This window comes from Cololabis saira, chromosome 9 (genome assembly GCF_033807715.1).
Source record: "Cololabis saira isolate AMF1-May2022 chromosome 9, fColSai1.1, whole genome shotgun sequence".
NCBI lineage: Eukaryota > Metazoa > Chordata > Actinopteri > Beloniformes > Belonidae > Cololabis > Cololabis saira.
In genome coordinates this window covers 411,755-436,128 of record NC_084595.1, presented here as the reverse complement: position 1 = coordinate 436,128, position 24,374 = coordinate 411,755, and the positions used below count along the sequence as shown (strand labels likewise).

At 41.5% G+C, this 24,374-nt stretch overlaps 1 protein-coding gene across 1 annotated transcript in view; it reads right to left on the bottom strand.

Annotated features, from left to right (window-relative positions):
• Positions 1-2,791: 2,791 nt before the first annotated feature.
• Positions 2,792-24,374, bottom strand: part of LOC133450831 (uncharacterized) — a 36,686-nt gene continuing 15,103 nt past the window's right edge. The window contains exons 2-9 of the mRNA XM_061729736.1: positions 14,799-14,842; positions 14,442-14,553; positions 14,020-14,252; positions 12,940-13,057; positions 4,642-4,694; positions 4,262-4,370; positions 3,843-4,072; positions 2,792-3,250 (exon numbers count right to left, since the gene is read on the bottom strand). Coding sequence (XP_061585720.1) covers positions 3,020-3,250; positions 3,843-4,072; positions 4,262-4,370; positions 4,642-4,694; positions 12,940-13,057; positions 14,020-14,252; positions 14,442-14,553; positions 14,799-14,842 — 1,130 coding nt within the window. The 3' untranslated portion in view covers positions 2,792-3,019. The remainder of the gene's footprint in view (positions 3,251-3,842; positions 4,073-4,261; positions 4,371-4,641; positions 4,695-12,939; positions 13,058-14,019; positions 14,253-14,441; positions 14,554-14,798; positions 14,843-24,374) is intronic.

The following is a 24,374-nucleotide window of genomic DNA, read 5'->3' as shown; positions in this document are numbered from 1 at the left end:
CTGTGTTCCGCTGCTGCCCTCTGGTGGCAGAGCGGGGAATTACTTGCGCATGCGCCGTTCACATGCATGTAACTTCTCCCCTTCTAAACTACTGCTGATTTCTGATTTTATTTTTAGATTTTATTGCATTTATATTGTTGTGTGCCCTGTAAAGGTGCGTTAAATATATGCAATTTATTATTATGAATAATAATAATAATAGTAATAATAATAATAATAATAATAATAATAATAATAATAATAATAATAATAATAATAGTAATAATAATAATAATAATAATGAGTATTATTATTATTATTATTATTATTATTATTATTATTATTATTATTATTATTATTATTATTATCATTATTATTATTATATGTATGTGTGTCTATATATATATATATATATATATATATATATATATATATATATATATATATATATATATATATATATATATATATATATATATATGTATATATATATATATATATATATACATTTGTATATAATTGGTCACATTACTGGAATTTTAGATACAAATGGGAGGATCAAAATCAAATTTATAATTAGATAAAATATCTGGGTCAAGAGAAGGTTTTCAAGTAAAGATTTAATAACTGCAACTTTAAAAACCTGTGGTTACATCTTAAGTCTAGGGATAAGTTGATTATCGGATGAGTAATTTGGGAGATTCAAGGTAAAAGTTTGGTTTAAGTTTGGATAACGTTTTTTCTATTCTTATAAGTTTTGTTTTTGTTTTGTTCTATTTTTATTTATTTTATACCAGGAATAAATATTAGTGTAAGAGTGTGGCTGTGGGAGTAGTGGACTGTGATAGGCTGAGTAGAGAACAGAAGGTAAATTACACTAAAGGTAAACTTCCTCTGGCTCCATCTGGTGGACAGAAGGTAAATTACACTAAAGTAACGACCAACTCCCCCATGTGGAGAGGAGGGAAACTTCCTCTGGCTCCATCTGCTGGACAAACGCTGGAAATGCATTACTTTATTCCAATAGATTAAAAAAAATATACACTTGAACTGAATTTAATTGAAATTGTATTTCGAACATGAAACAGAAGTGAATACAAAACAAAACAATAATAATCAATAATAAATAAATGTTTGTTTCCTGCTTCTTTTTTTCCCAACATCCAGTAGGCTACTTCCAGTTTTACTTATGTGATAGTACGATAGCACGATAGAACAAAACATGCCTATTACTACATAATTATCCATATGAGTATATAGAAAAGCTAAATATTAAATAAATATTATATCAATATATAGAAAATACAAATAATATATACATCTATATAAATATACACTATATAAACTACATAAATATCCCTTTATGTAGCATATATATATATATATATATATATATATATATATATATATATATATATATATATATATATATATATACATATACATATACATATATATATATATATATATATATATATATATATATATATATATATATATATGCTACATACATAATAAATATATAACATATATTACATAATAATAACTATCCCTCTCAACATATAATATGTACTACATAAATATCTTAAGCAAGTATAATATACAATTTTTCCCTATTTTATTTGTTTATTACACTCCCCGTTAACCCATTTCTTCTTCCATATACCTGTTTATAAATCATTTTTTGTATTTCTTTTTAAACACATTTATGTTAGTACTTTGTTTAATTTCCTGCCCCAAACATATTAGGTTGTTTTTTTGGTTTGGGGGGGTAAAAGAAAAGCCATTGAAATAAAATAGATAAAAACAGGCGTTTCCTTGTTCATGGGCCGCCGTCCTGCGTAGTTGAGATGTTTCACTGCTTTCACAGACCTGATTCCACCCAGTCCTGCCTCCATCCCCGGGTCTGCACCAGTCTGTTCATCATGACCCACACTTTAGGACCCGGGTGTTGAAGCAGGAAACATGTGGAACATCTGGACAGACGACCTCGGGGACCACGGTTGTCCAGTCCTGCTCCAAGTTTTACTTTCTTCCCAAGAATTCAGACGGGAACATCAGTAATGTGCCGAAATGAAAAACAGGAAAACTCATCACAAATAATGTTCTCCACTAAACCTTAGAGATATTCCACATAGAAATATATCTTACACAGTCCGTTATCTGCTGAACTGCTCCTGTTTTTACTATTATCTCCATGTTATTTACTCATGTCGCTGTGATTGAAGCTGACGTGATTCAAACAGGAGTTAAGACCTGAGCCAGTAACTGAAACTGGGGTTTGTCGTCTAAAAACAACTCAGAGAAAATGTCCCTGAATCCGTTTTTGTCCTGATTCCAGTCTGGTCCGCTCAGTCTCTCTTTCTAACGTCATAATGAACCTGTGAGATGGTTTTCCACCTGCGTTCAAGCTCTTTGCCTCTTGTTTCAGCTCTGACCGGTGCAGCATCTCCAGGGAGGTTTCTCTTCAGCAGGGATCCCCTCCACCTCGCTGGGATCAATGTCATCAATAATACTCCTAATTTAGGGAGGTTTCTCTTCAGCAGGGATCCCCTCCACCTCGCTGGGAGCAATGACATCAATAATACTCCTAATTTAGTCCAGCAGAGAGATGGGGAGGATGGCTGGGATGGGGCTTCATTCCTGCCTATTATCTAACACCTGGTTTATACTTTATAGAACAATATTTGGAGACAATTAAAACACATTGGTTTAGCGTCTGTCTGTCTATCCGTCTATGTATGTGATCAGAAATGATCTAAGTTGAAGTACTTTCATGAAACAAAACAAAGGAACAAACAATTCCATTTTATATGTATGAATTTTATTATTGATTCATCTGATCAGCCTCAATCATTTTCCTGTTTACATCAGATGAAATATTTGATTTCTTCTCTCAGTTGAAGACAAAACATTATTGATTATCTTGTCTGAACCGGCACCTTCATTTCTGAGGTTAGGTCATGTTGATTTGACCAAACTTTATGAAATATGAATCATGGATTTATATGCAAGTTACTTTGACTTAGTTTTTAATGCCTTACGTCCAACAACTGCTTTCACAAGCCCGTTGTTGCTCCTGCTCCTCCATTGCTGCTGCTGCTACTCCTCCTGCTGTTGCTACTGCTGCTCCTGCTGCTGCTGCTACTACTCCTCCTACTACTAATGCTCCTCCTCCTGTTGCTACTAATCCCACTCCTGCTGCTACTGCTCCCACTCCTGCTGCTACTGCTCCTGCTCCTGCTGCTATTCCTGCTGCTGCGTCCTTCACCTGCAGGGGGAACAAGAACATGTTTTACACAAAATAAGATGATTCATGTCCTTCAGAAACGATCCACAACTCTGAACATTTATGTGCAACACATCTTCTCTTCATGTGAAGATAAGAGGCAGCAGACCAGAGTGGTGCTGGAACCACGTCTGCTGATCTAAATCTCTGGATCTTTATGAGTGTGACACCGTCATGGAGGAGTGACGGCTGAGAGGACGAGGAGGAGATCAGTCTTGTTAAAGGTCCAGGGTTTCACCCCGGACCCTCACTAACACAAACCACCAGGAGAAACATGTTCTAACGTACCTGCTGACTCTAACACAAACCACCAGGAGAAACATGTTCTAACGTACCTGCTGACTCTAACACAAACCACCAGGAGAAACATGTTCTAACGTACCTGCTGATTCTAACACAAACCACCAGGAGAAACATGTTCTAACGTACCTGCTGACTCTCACTAACACAAACCACCAGGAGAAACATGTTCTAACGTACCTGCTGATTCTAACACAAACCACCAGGAGAAACATGTTCTAACGTACCTGCTGACTCTAACACAAACCACCAGGAGAAACATGTTCTAACGTACCTGCCGACTCTCAGGCTTGCCGTAGCGCATCTCATTGGCGAAGTGTTCACAGTTGTACTTCAACAGGCTGTACTTCAGTTCTGCATCCACCATTGAACAGGCATCTCTCACGATATCATCAGCTGGACGAGGTGTGTATTTATGATCCACGAGATTGTTGACTCTATGGTAGTTATTCTTCACGTCCTCCAGCTTCTCTTTCGACACTTTGCCCTTACCAGACCAAAACCCTAAAAGGACCAACCATGAAGAAAAGTGTTTGAGCTGCAGCTCACTGAGATGATGCTGACACCTAAAGATGCTGACATGGTTCTACGTCTGCTCTGTTGCTGATTCACACCGTTGAGCAGCTGAAAACAACCTGAAACGCTGTTTGGTTTTGTTTCAGTCTGACATGTTGGAAGAACGAGGAAACTCACCGGGTTTTCCGAAGTGAACGATGTTTCCACCACCAACATAAACAGCCCAGTGCTTAAACAAATCATGGAAAAACTCAATCCGGTCTCCAGGTTTGATCTCCGTTCCATCCTTCATTTACAATAAAAACAATCAATCAATCATTAAAGTGATGGTGTGACTACAACTGAAAGAATGATAGAAACAAACCAGTCGACCCAGTTCTTGGTTTTAACTGGGGTTGAGCAAAATTAAAGAATAGGGAGAAGACTATTAAAGAATAGAGAATAAGAGTATTAAAGAATAGAGATAAGACTATTAAAGAATAGAGAGGTTATTGACTTCCATACAGACAGCCCCCCCCCCCACATGCAAAGAAAGAAGCAAAACTAAATTTACAAACCTTGTCAGAGTATTTGATGATTGAAGTGGCTAAGCTGCTGGAAGCAAGAAAAACTAAAACAGACACCAGAAGTGAGTTCAGAACATCAAACACATCTTTAAAGTTTGTGATCTCCAAAAACGTCTTCTTTGTTATTAAATATCAGATATATTTTTTTCCACACATTTATACATTCGTATGGTATATATGAAACAATTATATGTACGTACAAACATATTTTGAGTTTGTAAAGTTAATTAAACCAAATAAATAAATTACTGAAACTGTTAAAAAAGTTAGTTTTTCCTAAATATAGTTTTATAAATCCTAATATAGTAAAGCATGAATATTCACTTTGACCAACCAAGTTATTATTGTTTGTGTGTGTGTATATATATATATGTATATATATATATATATGTATATATATATATATATATATATATATATATATATATATATATATATATATATATATATATATATATATATATATATGTATACACACTACCGCTCAAAAGTTTGGGGTCACCCAAACAATTTTGGGTTTTCCATGAAAAGTCACACTTATTCACCACGATACGTTGTGAAATGAATAAAAAATAGAGTCAAGACATTGACAAGGTTAGAAATAATGATTTGTATTTGAAATACGATTTTTTTTACATCAAACTTTGCTTTCGTCAAAGAATCCTCCATTTTCAGCAATTACAGCATTGCAGACCTTTGGCATTCTAGCTGTTAATTTGTTGGGGTAATCTGGAGAAATTGCACCCCACGCTTCGAGAAGCCGCTCCCACAAGTTGAATTGGTTGGATGGAACTTCTTGCGTACCATACAGTCAAGCTGCTCCCACAACAGCTCAATGGGGTTCAGATCTGGTGACTGCACTGGCCACTCCATTACCGATAGAATACCAGCTGCCTTACCAGCTGAAACTTTGTTCAATGGAGAGATCAAGGAATACGGTATTTACAGCACGTAATTGTAGGAGGACAGTTTGTACCTTTCAATACACTTAGGGCCCGATTTACTAAGATCCTAAATAAAGAGTACTAAATTGCGTGTGCACTGAAAAAGTTTGCGCGTGCTGTTGTTGCGTGGTTTGCGGGTGATCAACTAAGATTGCGTGCGCAATTGATAACAGGTGCAAACCTCAGTATTTAAATGAGGTGTTGCGCGTCTTACGGTTTGTGCCATGGAGAGTCTGGATGGAAAGCAGGATAGTCGCAAGCGCAAAATGAAATTTGACGAGTTGGAGTTATAGATATTAGTGGAAGAGGCAAATAAACACATTCATGAACTACAGCAAAGAAATTTAACCATTACCAAAAGAAACGCAATATCGGAGAAAACCTGCGATAGAATAAATGCAGTTGGTAACACAAAAAACGGAAAAACGTCTGGTTTTTCATATTTCAATTTTAGGCACAGATCAAAAATATGAAATAGAAAAACGGGCAACAGGACTGAATTTGATTTTAATATTGAATTGGTCGGGTTTGCGTGACCTGGCGGTGCTCGGCATGATCTGAGGAGAAAAAGACAATCAGACACAGAGCTACAGAGCGCTTTGATTCAATCTATTTATGAGTTAAGTTTTTATTCAGATGTCCACAGTATATTGCAAATATTATATATTATATAGCAAACACTGACAGTAAGTGTGTGACAGACGGGACCATCATATGGCCGAAAGAAGAGAAGTGTTCAGAACAGCGCACAGAGCGCACACTAAAGGCTGATTTATGGTTCCGCGTCACACCAACGCAGAACCGACGGCGTAGGGTACGCGGCGACGCACACCGCACCGCGACCCTACGCCGTCGGCTACGCCGTCGATTTAACGCGGAACCATAATTTAGGCGAAGCTGCAGTCTGTCTGCGCTGATCACTGACACGGAGTCGGAGCGGATTTGGTCATGATGTTTAACCTGTGTTTTGTGATTAATAAGCACGGGTTTTAATTCAATGTAATTTACGAAGGATTATTTCACGTTCAATAAGACAAGTAATCAATAAAATACGAAGTTTGGCACAAAGCTTGGCCTGCTTGTGGGCGAGTGGAGGGGGGCACATTAAAAGAAGGATGCAAGATATAAGGCGGAGAACTAAAGAAAAAGTGGCCTTTAATAAAACTTGTGCAACTATTTTTAAAATAGCATGCAGCAGAATAAAGACTCTCTCTCTGCGTATTCTTTGATTTTGGATGTCGCCTCCTTCCCACAATAACAGCAGCAGCAGATTAGCACCTTCCTTTCGAACGTATTTAATACAGACGCAATCACAATACGCGCAATTACTTTCAGGCTTGGTAAATCTCATTGCGCGTGGTAAATTGACATATTTGCATCTTCCCCTGCCAGTATTTAGGATTTCTGCCGGGTACGCCCCATATTGATTATTCATCAGGGCAAAAGTACTAACTGAATTGCGTGTGCAATTTTGCGCATTTCAGAGACGCAGTCGTCTTTGCACGCTGTTAGTAGATCAGCTGGCACATTGGTTTGCGGGTGCTGTCAAGTTTGCACACGTTTTTACGCACGCAAACCTTTAGTAAATCAGGCCCTTATTGTTCAAAACGGAGTTAGCAGTAATACATTTTTAGAGTACCAACAACTTAAGGCCATAATAAATAAAACATATAAAATTAGCCAATTAAACTTACAACTTCCCGCTAAGATAATAGATTTATTGAATCTAAGCATTTTAAAGTTGTTATCAAAACTCTACAGGTTAGTATCTAAACTGGACAATTCAGTCTCTCTCCCGATTTCCAAGTGGGAGGCGGATCTCTCTCTTAATACCGACCAGTTTTCTTGGTCACAAATATGCTTAAATAAGTTTTCTATGACTAAGAACCCAAACTTACAACTTATACAGTACAAAGTTCTTCATAGAATACACTATACTGGACAAAGGATGTTCCAGATGGGCTTTGTCACCTCTAATATCTGTTCAAAGTGCACAGAGAACACCCCAGATAATGATATGCATGCTCTATGGTTCTGTACACCGGTATAGAGGTTCTGGAAGGAGATTTGTGAGGATTTATCCACATGGATCAACTACAGAATCCCAGTGTGCCCCACAATATGTATATTAGGTCACCTGGGAGACATTCAAATAGAACCTAATTGGACACACCGGGTTCTCACTGCCTTATGTATCGCAAAGAAAACCATTCTAGTAAATTGGAAACAAAAATCCAGTTTATGTATCAACCATTTTAGGAATCTTTTATCAGACCATATCAGTAGTGAGATAATGTCTGCCTCCACTGAACAACATTCGGCTGAATCACTAGCGGAGCAGGCGGGGGGGCAGGGGGGGCGGCCGCCCCGGGCCCACTGCTCGGGGGGGCCCACTCCGAAGAGGAAAAAAAAAAAAGTGTTCTGAATAAAATAAGGAAAGTTGGACTGTATAAAACTTGAGTTCATAAGGATAAAGTTGTTTAAAAAATAAAAATGAAAGAAATAGTCCCTTCTCCCCGTGTGTGTCTCCCTGTCATGCACGGGTTCGCAGACGCATGTTGTCCGTTTAAGGCTGATTTATGGTTCCGCGTTACACCAATGCAGAGCCTACGGCGTAGGGTGCGCGTCGCTGCGTAACCTACGCCGTAGTAATGCGTCGAGCCAGTTGTCGCATCAGAGCCTTAAACTCATGCTGAGTTTCAGCAGCTGAAGTTGATTAAAAACTTTCTCCAGGCTGCATTGATGAGACCAGACAATCAAACCTCACCTTGCTCTCAATCCAGAGGGACATCGCCGTTGATGAGAGCAAGTTTATTGTGACCAAAAAGACGAGTCATTAAGAAATCCACTGCTGAGGTTGCCAGATCTGACAGGTTCCAGCCCAAATGCAACGTAAAACCCCAAAAAAATGAAAAACCAGCCCGAATCTGACATTCTCTGTTAAAACTATAAATTATTAAATGCGTAATACATTTCATCTTCACATTACTAAATACCCTAAAAAAAAGTTCAGTCTCCAAACAAAAACTACAATAAAATTGAGTAGATTAAAGCAAATATATTATCAGTGAGTTTATTGTGTAAGTTTCTACTTTTCTCTGCCATAATGGAAACTTTTTTTGTTAATAATTTATCCTAAATATTTAGTAAAAACCAGGAAAAGCAGCCCAAATATATATTTTTCAGCTCAATTGGGCTGAAACCTAGGACATCCGCAGGAGATTCTCCTCAAAACGATGAAATAAACTCTTTAATGATTAAAATGAAGACCCTTGGATTGAGACTTAAGACAAATGAAGACATTTAAATGCCTTATTTTAGCAAAAATGGAATTTGAGATCTTTTTAAGGATGAGGCTGCACGGATGAGGCCAGACTATCTCTCAATCGAGAGGGACTTCGCCTTAGATAAGAGCAAAGCGATTAAAAGGTTTGCGGCGATGAAGAACCGGCTGATGGTTCGGAAATAGTTCGGATTTGAACAAGTTTTAATATTAAAGTTTTTGCATTTTGGATCGTTCAATGTGCTACCCCCCACCCCAGATGTAAATATGTTTTGTTGTGGTTTTCTGCCCATTGCTGGATGAAACCATCATTGGTAAGCTGTCATAACATTAATTATCTATGATAACATTGTCATAATGCTGAATATATGACCTTTCCTATATTATTTTGTTACTGTTTGACCGCCGTGTCTGATTGTGTTAAATACATGTCGCACATTGTAAACTGTCGTGTAGGTTGAACACGTGTGTCTGAATTGTGCTACTTGGCGAATCCGACATCTATGGCTCAGATGAAAACTTAGCCTTCAAAATAAAAATATCACCACGATAAGTCATAATTATGAGATAAAAACTCGAAATTATAAGATAGAAAGTCGAAATTATGACTTTTTATGTCATAATTATGACTTACCGGGGGGATATTTTTATTTTTAAGGCTAAGATTTCATCTTACTTTTTTCTTTTACTGGCGGAAATGAGCTTCCATAGACATCCCTGGATGTCATTTGATTTTTATCTCCAGTTTGATACCTATATCTTTAAGTCTGCATTAGGCTTATAATTAGGTTTGGCATAATAAGTGGCAAAATCCATGGTGCTAGAACCTCATGTGATGGTTCTGACCGTGTCGCTGCTGCTGTGGTTGTGTGTCAGAGGGGCTGATCTGTGGCATTTTTTTTAACGATTATGTTTTAAGGGGGATGTTTAGGCCACAAGGGCCCATCTAGAATGCTTCGCCCCCCCTTGGCTGGGACCCCTGCTCCGCCCCTGGGCTGAATTGAACTCTCTCTGGTCCCCGATTATTGGCTTCGTTACCTAGTGGGGGCGGGGGGTGGTGATCTCGTAGTCCTTGGGGTTGGGGGTCGGCTTGGGGGGTCTGGGAGCGCGGGCCTCTGGTGGCCCCTGGGGGGGGGTCAGGTGGGCCGTGGGGCCCTGTCCCTGGCCGGTGGGGGCGTATGGGGGGGTTGCCTCATGGCGGTGAGGGGGGTGGCTGGGGGGGCTCGGGCGGGGGGCGGTGGCTTGGGCGTCTCCGGTTTTCCCGGGGGGGGGGGCTGGGCCGTGGGCGTGGGGGTCCCACTCGGAGGGCCCGGCCCTGCCTTGGTGGGGGGTGGCTGTCTGCGCTGGGGGGGCATTGCTGCCTTGGTCCTCCGTCGCTGGGCGGGGGCCGAGTGCCCCTGCGGATGTGGAGACTCCGTGACCTTTGGGGTGTCCGCCGGGGTGGCCCCGGGGAGGGATGGGGCCGGGTCCGGGGATCGGGCCTCCCCTGACCTGGGGGTGCACGGGCGGGCGCGGCGGCGGGGTGGCACCATTCCCAGGTGTCTATGTCTTATGTTGTCAGTATGAATGGGAGGATGTTGGACCGTTTCCCCCTCCGTCTGGGGGCTCCGGCGGCGCCGGGGGCGCCCTTGGAGGTAAGGTGGGGCCCTGGCCCGGCTCGGAGGGCCGGCCCCCGTCTACTGGATGGCCGGTGGGGGAACGCGGGTGTCTTACCAGGGCCGGCTTTGCTGGTCCTGCCTCCTGGCTTCGGCCTCCGCTCCCCCTCTTTCCCCCCCTACACGATTCATACGTACATAGGCGAAGGGCGGGGGGTCCGGGTCGTGGGGGGCACTGTCCCGCGGGGCCCGGCACTCCCCGCCTCACGGTTTTAACAGCAAAATAGACACTGCACATTCAACACTTAATAAATAAATTTGACAAGGACACGTAGTTTGGGAGGGGGGGGGGGGGTCGGTGTCAATCGATACTTGGCCCTCCCCCTTCCCTGTTTTTATGGCATTAATCACACGCACTCAACACCAGGGGCGGGAGGGGGTCCCACATCACCCGCGTTCCCTCGCCGCCCTGGGATAGGTGGGTCGGGATACCCGGGCCTGGCGGGGCTCGCCGTGCAGCCTGGGGTGCCTTCTGGCGGTGCTGGACCCCCCCGGGGAGGGGGAAACGGTGCGTGAGTGTGCGTCTGTGTCGGTGAGAATGCGGTGTGGAAGGGTCCTGCCATGGAGGATTTGAGCCTCCATTGGCAGGACAACAAAACTTAGTAATTTATCAATATTATATTATACAAAGATGGTTATTATTATTATTATTATTATTATTATAGTATATCTTATTATTAGTATAGGTATCGTATAGGTGAATGGATGAATGAATGGGATAACTGGGTCTGGGGCCCTCCGTTGTCGGGCCTGCGCGGGTGTCGCCTTGTTGGGGGGTTCCCTCTCTCCGGGCCCGTCTCCGGTCCCCCCCGCTGCCTCCGCGGCGGGGCGCCCCTCTGGTGTTGGAGGGCCACTTTCGTGGGGGCGGGTGCACCTGCCCGCGTCGGCGGCCGGGGCGGCTCTGTCTCTCCGGGCAGGCTGGCCCCCTGCCGGGTGGGGGTCGTTGGCCTGGAGGGTGAGGGCCTCCTGGCCACGTGTCCGGGCCGGATCGGGTGGCCGGGGACTGCCTGGGTCGCGGTCCGCCGCCGCGGGATCCCTGGCTGCTTCTTCCCACGCCGAGGGGGCCCCGCCCGCGGACCCACTCAGCCGCCGCAGGTGGTGGGTTGCCTCCCTCCTACTTCTCCCCTCTGTGGGGTTGCTGGTGGCCTGGGTTCCGGGTTCTTCCGTGTCGGCCTCTGGTCTGGCCCCCCCCCCCCCCTCCCCCACTATAGACACACTTCAGGTGGAGCTTTGTTTGGTTTATGACACACACACACACACACACACACACACACACACACACACACACACACACACACACACACACACACACACACACACACACACACACACATATAGCCACTCAGTCACATACATATAAACACACATACACAGCCAGACAAATATATACATACACACACACATAGCCACAAAGACATGTACACACACACGTACGCATACACATATACACACACACACACACACACACACACACACACACACACACACACACACACACACACACACACACACATGATCATAGACATACATGCATACACACACATAGACATACACACTGGCTCTCTTCACCTGCATGCTTGCTCTGTAGTTTTTGGGGTTAGGTAGCGGTAGCGGTAGCTTAGCTCAGACTGCGATCAGATCTCAAGATTTGGGTCGATTGCTGTTCGTGTTTTGGATGGCTCCGTGCCGGTTTCGTGCTTTGTTTGTGGTTTTTTGTTGCAGATTTCCAGTGCTTGACGTGTGTCTCCGTGTGTTCCTGCTTCCTGGATTGGCAGTGGATGTCGTCTGCAGGTTTGTGATCTCTGACAGTAATCATTTCTGAACTCTTCAGAATTAATGAGTTTAGTTCAGTGAGAGTTTAGTTTAGTCTCTGAACTCTTCAGAGTTAATGACTTTAGTTCAGTGAGAGTTTAGTTTAGTCTCTGAACTCTTCAGAGTTAATGACTTTAGTTCAGTGAGAGTTTAGTTTAGTCTCTGAACTCTTCAGAGTTAATGACTTTAGTTCAGTGAGAATTTAGTTTAGTCTCTGAACTCTTCAGAGTTAATGACTTTAGTTCAGTGAGAGTTTAGTTTGGTCTAGACCAGCGGTCTCCAACCAGGTCCTGGTTCCACCGTCCTGCATGTTCTAGATGTTTCCTGCTTCAGAACAGCCTGATACAAGCGACTGTGTCGTTAACAGACTTGCTCAGACCTTGATTACTGGCTAATGATGAATTAATTAGAATCAGGTGTTTGAGTGTAAAACATGCAGGACCAGGTTGGGACCGCTGGTCTGGATCACTCAGGGAACATTTATTCCCCAAATAAAAACAGAACGCAGTCCCTTTTAACAAATGATCAACAAAACCTTTCAAATAAAACAGAATGATACAGGAATGAAATTAAGAATAAATATTTGTAGACTTACAAGACGCCAAGTTTCCCCTTGCTAATGCTTCCGGCGCTGTTGCTTCCATTACTCCCTGTGCTGCTACCGGTGCTGCTACCGGTGCTGCTACCGGTGCTGCTGCTGCTGCGTCCTTCACCTGCAGGAGAAACAAAAACATGTTTTACACAAAATAAGAAGAAGTCCTTCTGAAACGATCCACAACTCTGAACATTTATGTGCAACACATCTTCTCTTCATGTGAAGATAAGAGGCAGCAGACCAGAGTGGTGCTGGAACCACGTCTGCTGATCTAAATCTCTGGATCTTTATGAGTGTGACACCGTCATGGAGGAGCGACGGCTGAGAGGACGAGGAGATCAGTCCTGTTAAAGGTCCAGGGTTTCACCCCGGACCCTCACTAACACAAACCACCAGGAGAAACATGTTCTAACGTACCTGCTGACTCTAACACAAACCACCAGGAGAAACATGTTCTAACGTACCTGCTGACTCTAACACAAACCACCAGGAGAAACATGTTCTAACGTACCTGCTGATTCTAACACAAACCACCAGGAGAAACATGTTCTAACGTACCTGCTGACTCTAACACAAACCACCAGGAGAAACATGTTCTAACGTACCTGCTGATTCTAACACAAACCACCAGGAGAAACTGTTGGAATTATGGTACATAAGTTAACATGCTCACTATTGACAGAATAAATGATAAACACAGCTATTTGCTTACGCCTGTGACACACTGATAAAACAAGGCTGACTTAGTGATTGAAAAAAGCTGCACAAGAAGTCTTCACTTTATCAGCATAAAGCAGAAGTCTGCAGAGAACTTCTTGTTACAAACAAAAACATGTACAAGTTATACTTTTCATTGACTACGCAGTCAGCTGTGTAAACCAGGGCATGCCCAGAGTGAATAAAAGCAAAGGAGGCAGCAGAGACGAGTCAGAGTAAGTTTGAGATTTTACACGTTTCAGCTGCTCTCCTTGCGCAAGTCAAAAAGATACTTAACTGTGTACTGTGTCTCTTTTGTCTCCATAAAGTGCGGTGTTACGAATGTTAAAGGTCTGAACCTAACAGAAACATGTTCTAACGTACCTGCCGACTCTCAGGCTCGCCGTAGCGCATCTCAGTGGCGAAGTTTTGACAGTTGTACTTCTCCAGGTCGTACTCCAGTTTTGTATCCACCAGTGAACAGGCATTCTCCACGATAACAACAGCTGGACGAGGTGTGTATTTATCATCCAGGAAATTGTTGACTCTCCACTTGTCCTTCTTCTCCACGTCCTCCAATTTCTCTTTCAACACTTCGCCCTTACCAGCCCACAACTCTAAAAGTACCAACCAGGGAGAAAAGTGTTTGAGCTGCAGCTCACTGAGATGATGCTGACACCTAAAGATGCTGACATGGTTCTACGTCTGCTCTGTTGCTGATTCACACCGTTGAGCAGCTGAAAACAACCTGAAACCTTGTTTGGTTTTGATTCAGTCTGACATGTTGGAGGAACGAAGAAACTCACCGTGTGGTACGAGGTAAACAATGTTTCCATCACCAACATAAACAGCCCAGTGGTTACTCCAACCATCACAGAAGATCTGGATCAGGTCTCCAGGTTTGACCTCCTTTCCACACTTCAATTGGGATAAAAACAATCAATCAATCAATGAAGGGATTGTGTGACTACAAGTGAAAGAATGATAGAAACAAACCAGTCGACCCAGTTGTTGGTTTGAACTGGAGTTGAACAAAATTAAAAAATACAGACCAACAACCCCCCCCCCCCCCCCCCCCCCCCCCACACACACACACACACACACACACACACACACCCACACCCACCCACCAAAAGCACAAATAAAAAATGACATTTACAAACCGTGTCAACGCATTTCCTGATTGGAGCAGCCGGGCTGATGGGAGCTGGAAGAAAAACAGAATCAGACACCAGAGGAGTATTCCAGGAAGCAGGTTCAACAAATTCCGAGTTTAAACCTGAGTTGACTTAACCGGAGATAGGAAAGTCGGAGTTTTCGGTTCCAGAACAGCGGATTCGAGTTAGTTCAATCAACTCTGAGTTTGTTAAGCTCGAGTTAAAAAGCCATCATCAGTAGAGCCCTGAAACAAGGATTCACCATGGCAACCGGCGACAACAAAAGAGCAACATACTTTTTCTTTTTTCTTTTTAAACTTTATTTAACATTTCAATGTACAAAATCCCTTTGAGGAAACATTAGTTTGCATCTGAAGATCCACATACTTCACGCCACTGGAGTCAGAAGTGTCAATACGTGCGTATGGCCAGTATGAGAGCAGATTTCAGAAAAAAACCACGAAACACGAGGAGAGAAATGGCGTGGGGGAAAGTTGCTGCAGAAGTTTGAATGCAGTATTCATTTAACATTTAAGTGTTTCTCAACCCTGGTCCTCGTGGGCCCCTGTCCTGCATGTTTTAGATGTTTCCCTGCACCAACACACCTTATTCTAATTAAAGGTCCTCATTAGCTTGTCACCAAGGTCTGCACAGTTCTGTTGATGACACAGGTACTTTTATCACGGTGTGCTGAAGCAGGAAACATCTAAAACATGCAGGACAGGGGCCCACGAGGAACAGGATTGAGAAAGCACACTGTCTTATAATATTACAGATGAAAGCAGTGGTGGAATGATATTGAATGACATTTTATTGACATTTAGATCACACTTCAGGGGAAATTTTTTTTTTTTTTTTTTTTTTTTATGCATTTATGGAATTAATCTGTGTCTATTTGTATTGATTTATTCTATTACTTAATACATATAAAATAACTACAAATGCATATCAGAACAACATGATGGATTTCACTAGGTATTACCTTTCCCAACACTTATAACCCCCCCCCCCCACCCCCCCACCCCCAAATGAAAAGGAAGCAGGCAACTACGCAATTTAAAAAAAAAAAGAAAAAAAGGCAAGTGATGGTCCAATGTTGCCCCAGCAGCAGAAGATATTAACGAGGCTGATGGATTAATTATGCACGTTCATCTTAAGGTAAGATATCAAATCACCCTACCCTCTTATAAACCTGTTTAAGGGAAATATTTGACTTTTTTTTTTACTCTCTCCCTCTCTTTCTCTCTTCTGCTCCTCCCTCTCCTTTTTGCATTTGGACTTTAACTGTTTGAAGTTAAACTGGGATGTCCCAGTGATATTGTTGCACTGACATAGTGAATAAAATACGTTGCGTTTGTCAGATACGCTTTTTCTGCTCTCTCTGCCGCTTGCCCCAATCGGCTGAATTGACGCCACTGAGGAAGGAGACGGAGAGAAACTCAGGCTTTATTGAAGTAAACCTGGTCCCGACCAGGTTAGGTTCAGAGGGTCAGTTGCCATAGTAACTGACTCAGATTCTGAGTCAACTCGCTTTCTGGAACTGAAAACTCCGGATTTCCCTCATCTCAGGCTTAACAAACTCAGGATTTTCACTAAACCTGCTTCCTGGAATAAATCCCCCTCAGAAGTGAGTTCAGATCATCAAACACATCTATTAAAATCTAATATAGTGAAGCATGAATATTCACTTTGAACCTCCCAGGGATTGTAAATATATATATATATATATATATATATATATATATATATATATATATATATATATATATATATATATATATATGTGTATATATATCCACCTTATTCCTAGCCCCCATGAGGCTTTGCGTGAATTATGGGCGCGACTTCCGGCGCGTACCGGAACCAGCATTTGTTTACATGCTGAGTGAACGCGTTAACCCTCTTTCTCCGAGCGTTGGGGATATAAAACATGTGGAAACACCACCTGTCACAGCTCAACCGGGACAATATCATCTTACCTCTGCCTACTGCTATTGAGGGATGGTAGGACGACCTGAAGAAGTGAAGAAATGCTTAGAAGATGAGAAGTATCTCATCCTTCCCAATGGGCAAAGTGGATACTCCTCCAGGTGGGTAAATATTGTTACTTACAATCTATGAACTAATGTGACAGGTACTTGTGAACCTTCATTAAAACAAACTGTAAGCCATATTTTATATTTATTCTTTCAGGTCCAGCTGGCAGTCCAGAATTTCTACTTTTCACACATGCTTCCAACATTGTTAGATGAATTTGCTGCAAAGAAGATTCAGCTCTGCCCCAAATATCTGAATCTCTTGAAAATACAGTAAGCAAATAACAGGTGTTATGTGTAATACACAGTACTTAAATTGAGGGGGGGATGAGAGGGGATGGCATCCCTCCTGAAATAAAAACGGTCCAAATCACCCCCCCTTTCCATCCCATATGTCATTTCATCAATGAATGTGGTTTTACTGCTATTTCAACATTTAGAGTCATCACCAGAAAAATAACACCAGAAAAATAACTTATTATATATTATAACAATTTTCACCTGTTTCAAGTAAATTTTCTCTTGAAATAAGTAGGAAAATCTGCCAGTGGGACAAGATTTATCTTCTCATTACAAGCAAAAAAATCTTGTTCCACTGGCAGATTTTTCTACTTATTTCAAGTGAAAATCTACTTGAAACAGGTGAAAATTGTTGTTTTTTCCAGTGATGAGTCTTGTTTTAAGTGTAATGAGATGTTTTTACTAAAATGAGACATTTTAACTAGAAATAAGACAAATATTCTTGTTAAGATTGTGAGTTTTTGCAGTGATCCATTTTACTTATCCTGTGAAGGACAGAGTCATATTGATAAGTTCAGAAAAGTGTTTTTTATTGTTGTGTTTTGATGTATTTGATGTAAGCCCAGTGGATATTTTACAGAAGGCTGCATTTAACTGCTGCTATGTCATTCCTGCAGTATTTCTGCAGCTGTTTTGGTCACTGCTATTATTTGTAATATATTTTTATAATCGGCACAAATTATCAGTGAGAGTTTAGTTTGGTCTAGACCAGCGGTCTCCAACCAGGTCCTGGTTCCACCGTCTGCATGTTCTAGATGTTTCCTGCTTCAGAACAGCCTGATACAAGCGACTGTGTCGTTAACAGACTTGTTCAGACCTTGACATTGACCTGACAGTACAGTCCTGCACCACCACCTCATGACTCACTGCTAACACACAGACACATAGGAGCACATCTCACTCACCCCCACCCACCACATACACCAACACCACACACACCTGTACAGCACCACCACCACCCCGGTCACCAGAATCTCTGGACACCCACATTATCAAAACACTCATCTCAAGCAGAAAAACAAAGCACAGGAATGTTTTTAGATCGAGCTATGTCTTTAATGTTCCATTAAAGCACCATGATGAGCGCGCGTTCGGCACAGACATCAAGATGGCTGTGCTGAACGTGCGCTCTCTTTTAAACAAATCCTTTATTATAAATGATTTGATTTTAGACAGGAAACTGGACTGTATTCTCCTTACAGAGACATGGCTTGGCACAGATGCACCTGTTGTTCTCACTGAGGCCTCCCCGCCAGATTTTAACTTTCTATTTTCTACCAGGGGGGGCAAGAGAGGGGGCGGAACTGCATCAATAACAAAAACAACTATGTCATCCAATGCAGTTCCTTTTAACAGCTACACATCATTTGAATATCATGCTTTTGTTTTTAGCAACCCCCCAATTCTCTGCATAACAGTCTACAGACCCCCCCAGTACTCCACCTGTTTTATCAGCCAATTCTCTGAACTTTTATCAATTATTCACACCTCTTACAACAGGATCTTAATAACTGGTGATTTTAATCTGCACTTAGACAACATCTCAGACCCAGTATCCAGAGAATTTTTAAACCTTTTAAACTGTCTAGATTTTAAGCAACATGTCACACAGCCGACCCACAGCAGGGGGCGCACCCTGGACCTGGTCATAACCTACGGCCTGTCCCTGGGTGCGTGCTCTGTTGTGGACCTGGCTGTGTCTGACCATTTTTGCGTGTTTTTTAACATCACCAGTTTTAACCAGCGGGAGGCCCCGGTGAGAACGGTGAGGAAACGTAACCTAACTCCTGAAGTGGCTGCAAATTTTATCCAGATTTTACAGAACACTCCTGCAGAAATTTTACCAGCTCCCTGTGATTTTATCGTTGACAATTTTAACAAAATACTCAAAACAACGCTGGACTCAGTGGCTCCGATTTTAACTAAAAGAATTAGCGTAAAACCTACACCCCCATGGAGAACTGAGGAAATAAAGAAACTAAAAAGAAACTGCAGGAGTGCCGAAAGAAGATGGAGGAAATCAAAATTAACAGTTCATTATGACATTTTTTGCCAACACCTTAAGTACTACAATAACAGTATTAAAAAAGCAAGAACCGCCCATTTCAAAAACCTAATTCTAAATAACAAAAACAATTCCAAATTCCTTTTCTCCACAATAGATCTTCTAACAAATGGAAACCTGAACAGATCCCATAAGACAGCAACAGATGCCCTCTGTGAGGATTTTGCAGACCACTTCAGGGGTAAAATTGATGACATTAGATCCAGTCTTTTATCTCAACAGATTTTAACTCTTAACACACCTGGATCAGTGCTTTTACCTGAGGAAACACTGGAGAGTTTTGCCTTGGTTGATGCGGGGACACTTTGTAGAGTTTTCTCCAAGGTAAAGCCCACAACCTGCCTTTTAGACCCCATTCCCACACCGTTTTTTAAAACACTCTATGGGTTCTTTGAGGAACAGCTTTTGTATTTGGTCAACTGCTCTCTTCAGACGGGTGCCTTCCCCGCCGCCTTTAAAACGGCGGTGGTGAAGCCCCTTCTGAAGAAGAGTGGGTTGGACCCCAATGTTTTAAATAACTACCGGCCTGTATCCAACTTACCGTTTTTAAGTAAAATTTTAGAAAAACTTGTTTTTAATCAAGTGAATGAATTTTTAAACTCAACACACATTTTAGAGGCTCATCAGTCCGGTTTTAGGATGAACCACAGTACAGAGACAGCACTTTTAAAGATTTTAAATGACATCAGGTGCAATTTAGATAACCAAAAACTCACAGTCTTGGTTCTGCTGGATCTAACCGCCGCCTTCGATACAGTAGACCATCACATTTTATTAAACAGACTGAAGCACCTGGTCGGCCTCTCTGGTACTGTTCTTAAATGGTTCACGTCCTACCTCACTGATCGAAGTTTCTTCGTAAGTATGGATACATGTTCCTCAGGAACCTATAAGTTAAAGTGTGGGGTTCCCCAAGGGTCAATTTTAGGTCCAACTCTTTTTAATCTGTACATGCTGCCCCTTGGGGACGTCATCAGGAGACACGGCATCAGCTTCCATAGTTACGCTGACGATACGCAACTGTACATCGCCGTGTCTCCTGATGACACTGGGCCAATTGATGCCCTTTTTAACTGTATTTTAGACATCAAGTCATGGATGGCAGCAAACTTCCTACAGCTCAACCAGGGCAAAACAGAGATTTTACTCATCGGTCCCGAAGGCCAGAGAGAGAAACTTTTACCAAAGTTACAGGATTTTAAACCCTCAAAATCAGTTAAAAATCTGGGCGTGATTTTTGACTCTGAGCTCACTTTTATTCCACATATTAAAAACATAACAAAGATCGGTTTTTACCATCTTAAGAACATAGCCAGAGTCCGCCCGTTTCTCTCTCAGGCCAGTACGGAGGTGCTAATGCATGCTTTTATCTCATGTCGTTTAGATTATTGTAACGCCCTGCTCTCTGGTCTTCCTAAAAAGAACATGTACAACCTACAATTATTACAGAATTCAGCCGCACGCGTGCTGACGAGGACCAGAGGGCGGGAGCACATTACACCTGTTTTAAAATCGCTGCATTGGCTCCCCGTGCGCTTCAGGATCGATTTTAAGGTTCTTTTACTAGTTTTTAAGTGTCTTAATGGTCTTGGGCCTTCTTATTTGTCTGCACTACTTTTACCCTATCGACCCTCGCGGACCCTGAGGTCCTCCGGTGCTGGCCTTTTAACCATACCAAAAGTTAGAACCAGGACACACGGGGAGGCGGCATTCAGTTTTTATGGTCCCCGATTGTGGAACAGCCTCCCGGAGAACCTCAGGGCCGCAGAGACTGTTGATGTTTTTAAAAAGAGGCTCAAGACCCATCTCTTTAATCAGGCTTTTAACTGACTCATTTAACTCTTTTACATTTCTTATGCTCACCCTTATTTTTATTAAATCTTACTGCTCTGTTTTATATTTAGTTTATCCTTTCTTATCGTATTTTATTTTTGTTTAATCTCAATGTTTTATCTAAATATTTTAGTTGTTATTTATGGTCTATTTTATACATTTTACTGTTTTATTATTTTAGTTTTTAATGTCTTACTTTCTAGACATACTTTTAGGATTTTATGTTTGTATGTTTTATGTTTTTTATAAACTCCTTTAGTGTATTTTATCCTGTTTTCTTGTAGCTTTTATCTCCAGTGTTTCCTCATGGGGAGCCTCCATGCTGGGAGTGACTCTGGCCTGCAGGGGGTCGTCCTGGGGGTCGTTCTGGCCTGGATGGTTGTGGAGCTCTGCACCACGGCTTCACCGCTGGGGTGTGGACTCCTCTTTCCGTCCGGGCCGGGATGGTCTCTGTGGGCCCCCCCCCCTGTAGCTGCGGGCTATGAGACCTCCTGGCGTGGACGGCTCCCTGTTACCGTTTCCTCACCTGGATCCTCTGTGCCTAGCCATGTCTACACCATGTGTCTGCGTGCGTGTCTGTGTGTGTTAGGAATTTAGGTGAATTGTAGTGTGCTTTTGTCTGCGGGGAGGGGGGGGGGGGGGGGGGGGGACATTAATAAGTTTTATGTTTATTTGTTTTTTCTTGTTTTTTTTTTTTTTTTTTTTTTTTTTTTCTGTTAAGCACTTTGTGTTTCATTATTTGTAGGAAAAGTGCTATATAAATAAAGTTTGATTTGATTTGATTTGATTACTGGCTAATGATGAATGAATTAGAATCAGGTGTTTGAGTGTAAAACATGCAGGACCAGGTTGGGACCGCTGGTCTGGATCACTCAGGGAACATTTATTCCCAAATAAAAACAGAACGCAGTCCCTCTTAATAAATGATCAACAAAACCCTTCAAAATAAAACAGAACGATACAGGAATTAAATTAAGAATAAATATTTGTTAGACTTACAAGCCATGATGAAGCGGAGGATTCAGGACGGCTGCAACTGCTGGACTGATTGACCTGTAAGTAAAAGCATGCTATTTATAACTCAAACAACATTGTTCCTTTTTATTATGTAAAATCATAAAATCACCCTGATCATCAGTGCTCAACCACAACCACACCCACATTTACATACAGTAGACGGGTGTCAGCGTTTGTAACTTTTGTAAACTGTAGTGTGCTTGTGTCTGTCTGTGTGTTTGTGTGTTTTGGGGGGGGGCATTAATAAGTTAATAATGTTTTTTAACGTTTTATTTAAAGCACTTTGTGGTGCATTTTTGTTGGAATAATAATGTATATAGATATAAATAAATGTTGAAGTTATCATCATTTGTCATGATTATGCCATAACTTTGAACATTAATCTTGTGCTTATTGCTTTATATGTGTTAACTGCAGCTGCTGAGAAACAGAAGCAGAAGTTTCAAATCACTGCAGAGGAATGTGAGAGTAGCGCACGTCCTCTTATCAAGCATTTTTGCAGATTGCAAACATCTGCCAAAAAAAAACAACCATGGACTTTAACGACATAGATATGAAAACAGTTAAAAAAAAGTAATTCATGGGATTTCCAAACTGTTAACTCACATTTTTATCTTATCTTATCATTACAAACCGGTCAATTTCCCAACATTATGAAAGTAGCCAAGGTCATTCCTCTGTTTAAAACTGGTGACAAACATCTCTTCACCATCTGCAGGCCTGTATCCATTATCGCACAGTTTTCGAAAATTCTTGAAAAAATGTTTTGCAGTAGGTTAGACAATTTCATAGAAAAACATTAATTACTTTCAGACAATCAATATGGATTCCGGAAGAACATATCAACATCATTAGCATTAATTGAACTAATAGAAGAAATCACATCAACGCCACAGACAAAAATAAATTTTAGGTCGGGGTATCCATTGGTTTAAAGAAAGCATTTGACACAATAAATCACAAAATTTTAATTAACAAATTAAAGCTGCAAGCAGCGTTGATCGGGCCCTCGCACTCCTGGCCAACGCCCCTCCCTCCAGGTCCCCCCAAAAAGAGAATATTCAAAATACGATAAATGTAAAAAAAAAAAAAATTAAACAAGATTTATCTTCTCATTAAAAGCAAAAAAAATCTTGTTCCACTGGCAGATTTTTGCAGCTGTTTTGGTCATTGCTATTATTTGTAATATATTATATTATTTTTAATCAGCACAAATTATCTGTCCCCATATGATAAAATCCACCATCCCCCCTGATTCTTTTTTACAACTCGAGTACTGGCTGCGGTTCTGTTTAAAGCCGGGCAGACACTGTGCCATTGCCGGCTCGTTTTGAACCAATTTTCCTGTTGTGCGACTATTTTTTGGATCGGGCAAGATTTCGACCCAATCGTTGGTCGTGCCTCGTGCAGTAAACGTGGGGTAATGACGAGAGAGTAACACCTCACGACGAATTCCCGATCACGAATCGTGTGCTCGCAAGAAAATCCTTCGCTCCTCGTGCAGGAATCGCACAGTTGAAGCAGCCACGACCCGATTGGACTCATCCTTTCGCAGAGAGCATGCACAATCACTGATGTCACGTCAAAAACTATTATTTGTAGTTTTAAGCAGAGGTTTTCAACTGGTTTTGTCCCAGGGACCACCATTATAACCAAGAAGCAACTTGTTTTATTTTGCACCTTGATTTTAAATATGTAGGCTATTTATTAACATCAGTGTATATTTTTATTTGCACCTTTTACTATAAAAAACAGTCAATGAAAAATGAACAAAAGGAAGCCAAGAGGGCTTATAATATTACAAAGTTCACTATCACTCATTTGACATCATTTGGATGGGTAAATTATTCACAAAAATTAATAGTAAATGGAAAATAAATTGAGTCTAAATAAATATATATATTTTTAAATTATTGTTTTCCATTTACAATTTCACGGACCACCTGCAATACCGCCACGGACCACCAGAGGGCCGCGGACCACCGATTGACAAACCCAGGTTTAAAGTGTTGCAAATTCACATTACAAATCATGTTTTAATAGCAGAAAAAAAGACTGCATTTCTCACGTCTGCCCAGCCAATTCCTTGTCCAATCACGACGTTGTCTATCTTTTTTCATTTATCGCCACACAGAATGGCAGAAATTGCTAAAGCCTGATTTATGGTTTTGCGTTACACCAACGCAGAGCCTACGGCATAGGGTACGCGTCGATTTTTATTTTTTTTTGTCTGCACACATATTAATGATTGATACCATGACGGTAAAAACCAAAGGCATATATATGAGGGGCCGTACAAGCCATAATTCATTCTGACCCTCTCACACACAT